This window comes from Equus asinus, chromosome 10 (genome assembly GCF_041296235.1).
Source record: "Equus asinus isolate D_3611 breed Donkey chromosome 10, EquAss-T2T_v2, whole genome shotgun sequence".
NCBI lineage: Eukaryota > Metazoa > Chordata > Mammalia > Perissodactyla > Equidae > Equus > Equus asinus.
In genome coordinates, this window is record NC_091799.1 from 58,746,632 (window position 1) to 58,752,631 (window position 6,000).

The following is a 6,000-nucleotide window of genomic DNA, read 5'->3' on the forward strand; positions in this document are numbered from 1 at the left end:
AAAAATACTGGTCTGTTCTGAACAGCATCCTCACAGGAGCATGGACACTAGACATGGCTACACCACTGCTTTGAGCAATTTTCTTCACCTTCATCTCCAATCACCTTCTTCAAAAGGAAAAGTAAAGATCAATTTATATTTACTTTATAAAAATGTAAACATTTGGGGGCCTGGCCTGGTGGCACAGTGGTTAAGTTTGCACACTCTGCTTCAGTGGCCCGGGGTTTGCAGCTTCGGATCCCAGGCGCAGACCTAGCACCACTCGTCCAGTCACACTGTGGCGGCATCCCACATAAAGCAGAGGAAGATCGGCAGAGATATTAGCCCAGGGCCAGTCTTCCTCGAACAAAAACAGGAAGATTGGCAACAGATGTTAGCTTTTCAGGAGAAGTAATAACACTATTTATTTTGAACATTATAGGCTAAAATACGATACAGTGGCAACCCTAAATAGAGATGATGAATATCTCACCAAATAAATGTGTATTTATTTATAAATTACCATGTTTCCAAGTCTTACATTTAGATCTCTCTAGTATATCTCAGGTAGTGAATAGATTTATTTTTTAATTATACAGGACTATCATTTTAAAATGTAATTCTGACCTACAGTTTTAATTTTTAAAAGGGGGTTACATATTACATTTGGTCTAAATGTCTGCTTCTAAAGAAAGCAGCAGTTCCCAAAGCAGTACCAAATAAAGCAGATTTTACTTTGACCTCATTTGTTGAATCAAGTTTTGTTTTTTTAAATATAAAACTTCCTACAATCGTTTTTCAAAAAAAATCAGAATTTCTCATTGAGAATTTAATGCAGAAAAGACAGAACCAACTTTCTGAGCATCAGGTAAATTCCCTGGGCCCTAACTGTTTATTTTGATTCTTATTAAACATGGTGATAGCACTGTACAATCTTTTAAAGGGTCAATGTGGTAATAATAAATCCAATGTTTTATTATATTAATATACATCCTGTGAGGATCAACCAAAAAGGATATAATCCAGAACATGGACAGAGTCTACAGTTTGAGGCATGAGAACACTGACATACAAATATTTAGAACAGGCTTTCTCAGCAGGGCTCCAGGGAGACTTTGGCCGGCACCATTCTTCCCTGTGTGAGACTTTCTTATCAATTACTAACACTTACCATCAGATGCCAGAAGGCCCTCCAATCATTGCTGACAATCAAAAACACGTTTTCAAATGCTTCTAGCTCAAATCCACTGACTTATAAAACAAACACACACACACACACACACACAGCAACTAAATATCCAATGACAGAATATCAAAAATACATTAACACCAAGGACATATTACAGTCTTTAAATATAACTGTAAATAAAATGCAGCAATATGATAAATGCTTATTACAGGTTGAGCCAAAAAAGTTTACAATCACAGTGTATAAATCCTTTGATTACAGTGTATTACAATAAACACATATAAAAAGGACTGAAGAGAAATACATGGAAGTGGAGAGAGGTTTTGAGAGGGTGTTAGGATCACATGTAGTGTTGTTCACTATTTCTCAAAGCGACTATTGGTTATATTAATTTTTTTAACTAAACAAACTTAAATAAGTAATTGACAGATTTAACCTTTCCTATTAGTACTTTTGAAGACCAGAGAAGTGAAGAAAACCAGCAAGCAAAAAAATCAACACAGGTGTTCATGTCAGAAATGGTGTTAGAAATCAGGACAGGATTACCCTTTGGGGGTTGTCACTTGAAGGGGGGCGCGGGGGAAATTCCAGGACGCAGATAATCCTGATCACGGTGCTGGTTATACAGGTATTTTCACTTTGTGAAAATCCATCTTTTCTGTATGTACATTATACCTCAATAAAAAGCTAACTGAAAAAACTACAAAGATTTCTTACTGCTGTAAAAAGGTTTTCATAACATACGAGATTCACTTATTGTGCAGAAAGTTAAAATAGAAATTCTGGATACTTATCATCTGGAAGCACAAAAAAGATGACAAATAAGAATTTTTAACGTTTACAATCAACGTTGACAAATCTTTAATGTTTAAAAACTCAAAAACTGAATTGCTGCCTTGTGCCGAAAGAATTAAATTTAAAATCTGAATTTTCATATTAGCAACTGAATTCTTAAAAAGCTAATGAGAAATTATTATCATACTCTATTAAAGAAATACATTTCCAAATTTAAAACAAATTTCTACTCAGCTCCAAAGATGTCCACCACACCACGACACAAAACAATTATCTGGGGCCAGCCTGTGGAGCAGCAGCCAGTTCCCACGTTCTGCTTTGGCGGCCCGGGGTTCCCTGGTTCGGATCCCAGGTGCGGACCTAGCACCGCTTGGCAAAAGCCATGCTGTGGCAGGCATCCCACATGTAAAGTAGAAGAAAATGGGCACGGATGCTAACTCAGGGCCAGTCTTCCTCAGCAAAAAGAGGAGGATTGGCGGCAGATGTTACTTCAGAGCTAATCTTCCTCCAAAAAACAAATAAATAAATAAATAAAAAACAATTATCTGTCTTCAATACAACTACTACTATTGCATTTTTACCCATTTCTGCCCAAATTTGCAAACACATCTTTAACATAAACACCAGGTTATGACAACTTGATTACAAAGCAGAAAACGGGCTGTTAGTAAAGCATGTCAATATTTTTGAAAAACAGGAATAAGGGATTCACTTATGGAAAAACTGGTTAAGGATTCTGTCTGTCCCACGTGTGTTATATTTACGTTACAATTTTGCAAAATGTATTACAATCTGTGACACACTAACTCCATATTAATGCACCATGTTTCAGGAAAGAGCTTTTTACTCTCTTTGACTTTTAAACTCCAACTATCCCTTCTTTCAAAGGATTCTGCACAACAAAATACTGAGGATTTTGAGATTCTAAGCTCTATTTCAAAAAAAAAAAAAAGCGTATGAGTGTAAGAATGCGAACAACCCGCAAACCGCCTACAAATTTTAGGAAGACAGTACTGAGTAGACAGTACTATACAAGGGGAACCTCACTTCAAAATACACAGCTTGGGAAGTGTCCGCGACCTACGAATGCCAGTCGAGAGCTGGACTTCTAAAGTATCCAGCAGGGATAATCCTGCGCCGACTGACACTTTGTCTGAAAGGTTCAGGACGGTGTCACCTTCCAGGAGGAAATTTTAATTTGCTGCCAAAAGAGGGCATAGACATGATCTTTAACAACATGGATGGGTTCGGTTACGTTAACCCCGAAGATGCTGTCTGTGCACACAGCCCCGGGGACAAATGGAGCCCTGATTCCATCTTGTCACCAGCCACAGGCTTTCTCGTCAGTAATAACGGCCTGACACTAAGGCCCTAAGAACCGGATAGTTTCTCCGGCGCAGTCTCCGCGATTTTCACGTTGCAAAAACGCTATCAGGCGTTGGCCATGAGGACTATTCCGGGCCCATCAGCGGCCATCTTAAGTTCGGGAAAAAAAAGCGGGGGGCAGGGCAGGAATTCGAGAACTCGGCGGCGACCACAAGTCCGAGAAGCACGCAAAAGGCCACCTCTCTGAATCCTTTGTAAGGGCTCGGAGCAGAGGTTAACTCCCCAAATCCGACTAACAAGGAGAGCAGGCCCGCAGGGCGCCAGGCCCCGCTGCCCTCATCAAACATGGGCACCCAGGTAAGCCCGGCGGTCACGTGTCGGGCCCCGCGCGCCCCCGGCCGCGCTCTCCCCGACGCCTCGGTCCCCGAGGGCTCTATGGCGCCCGCGCCCTTCCCCCAGCCGAGCTCGAGCACTTACTCCGGGGGGTAGAGCCGCAGCTCCTCGATTTCTCCTAGGAAGGAAAAAAGCGTCCGCATCTGCTCGCTCGTCACCGCCGACGAGAGATTCGTCACCTGAATCACCGCCGTGGGGGTGAGGCCGAAGCCTAAGCCCAAACCGAAGCCGCCGCCGCTGTTCATCCCGATCCCGCTGCCTCCCTCTCCCCAACGTCCAAGACGCGTCAGCGACGGAGCCGGGAAAGCGAAGAACGCGCGGCCGCGAGCGCGCTCCCGCTGGCGAATTCACGGCGCCGGGCAGGTCTAGCCGCCCACTTCACAACTCCCCTGCTCCCAGGGCTGCGCGCGCCTTCCGGAAGCGTCGCCTCGGCAACCCGGCGGATCTCGCGAGGCTGAGACCTGGGGCTCCCGGGTCCCTGAGGCTGTTGCTGCAGCGGTTCTCCTCCACGGGTTTTTTATTGATTTTTTTTTTCCCGGCTCCGACTCGTTCAAATTCTGTGCTCCTATAAACATGGGAGACCCAGCTCTTTCCGGTCTTTGCTCTAAGTCAGACTGGGAAACCCAGAGGCCTGGCCTGCTGGTGCGGGTTGTGAAGGAGGAATGACACTCGGGCATCACAGACAAATAGTTGACCAAACTCTAACATGTCATTGTTATATACAGGCAGCTCCCCCGCCCCAACTCTTTAAAAAATTGGCCGGCATCCTAATTGTGAAAAAACTTGGAAAACTTTACAGACCGTGTAAGTTCAGATTGAATTAAGAAAGAGGCAGTAAGATGAGGGCTGTGCGGTCGTTGTTTATAACTTGTCATTTATTCTCTCATTCCGCAGGTACTAATATTGAGTGTTATGTACCAGACACTTAGATAAGGGCACATCAAAGACAGTTACAGACAGTCCACATAGAACTTGCAACTTAATGAGAGACAATAGTAGTATGTGAAACAGGGCAGCTGTTCCCAAAATGCCATCCGCAGAACCCTGAGGGTCCTGGAGGCGCTCTCAGTGGGTCTGCAAGGTCAAAACAATTGTCACAGTCATATAAGACTTGTCTGGGGGCCGGCCAGGGCCGAGTGGTCAAGTTGGCGCGCTCTGCTTCAGTCGCCCAGGGTTTCGGGGGTTCAGATCCTGGGCGCGGACATGGCACCGCTCTTTGGGCCATGCTGGGGTGGCGTCCCACATGCCACAACTAGAGCAACCCACAACTAAAAAAATATACAACTATGTCCAGGGGGCTTTGGGGAGAAAAACGAAAAATAAAAATCTTTTTTAAAAAAAACGACGTTTTCCTTTTTCACTTTGTTTACATTTGCACTGATAGTGTTATAGCAATAGGAGATTAAACTGCTGGCACTTTAGCAGGAATCAAGGCAGTGGCGCCAAACTGCACACATAGTGGTATTTTATATTCTTCATATCCTTGCACTCATAGCATACAAATTTTAAGGTTGTTTTTTTTTTTTTTTGAGGAAGATTAGCCCTGAGCTAACTACTGCCAGTCCTCCTCTTTTTTGCTGAGGAAGCCTGGCCCTGAGCTAACATCTGTGTCCATCTTCCTCTACCTTATAAGTGGGACCCCTACCACAGCATGGTGTGCCAAGCGGTGCCGTGTCCGCACCGGGGATTCCAACCAGAGAACCCCAGGCCACCGAAGCGGAAGGTGCGCATTTAATCGCTGCGCCACTGGGCCAGCCCCCAAATTTAAGATTTTTAAAATAAGTTAGCTTGAATGTCCATGACCGGGGCCGGCCTGTGGCTGAGTGGTTAAGTTCAAGCACTCTGCTTTGGCGGCCCAGGGTTTCGTTGGTTGGAGTTGGGTGCAGACATGGCACTGCTCATCAGGGCATGTTGAGGCTGCTTCCCACATTGCAGAACTAGAAGGACCTACAACTAGAATATACACCTATGTACTGGGGGGCTTCGGGGAGAAGAAGAAGAAGAAAAGAAGGTTGGCAACAGATGCTAGCTCAGGTGCCAATCTTTAAAAAAAAATGTCTTTGATAGAGGAGTAAAAATTATTAATTTTGTTAAACCTTCACCATAGCCTACACGTCCTTTTAATATGTGTGAAGAAAAGGTAAATACTGCTGCTGCATGCCCAAATAGCTTGGTTGTCTCCAGAAAAAGCACTTGTGTGGTTAAGTTTTCAAACAAAAATCCAAATTTTGTAAAACTGGCATTCACCACCTTGAGCTTGACAGCTTCCCACTACTTAAAGACTTTTCTGCTAAAAATACCAGTGATATTAACAAATG

General features: G+C 44.0%; 1 protein-coding gene across 3 annotated transcripts in view; it reads right to left on the reverse strand.

Annotated features, from left to right (window-relative positions):
- SREK1 (splicing regulatory glutamic acid and lysine rich protein 1) overlaps window positions 1–4,276 on the reverse strand; it is a 42,571-nt gene extending 38,295 nt beyond the window's left edge. For 2 of the 3 annotated variants that reach the window (XM_014856376.3, XM_014856375.3), the window contains exon 1: window positions 3,767–4,276. In XM_014856376.3, the coding sequence (XP_014711862.1) occupies window positions 3,767–3,927 (161 nt within the window). In that variant the 5' untranslated portion in view covers window positions 3,928–4,276. The remainder of the gene's footprint in view (window positions 1–3,766) is intronic. The other variant, XM_070519571.1, reaches the window with a different exon arrangement.
- Window positions 4,277–6,000: the final 1,724 nt, after the last annotated feature.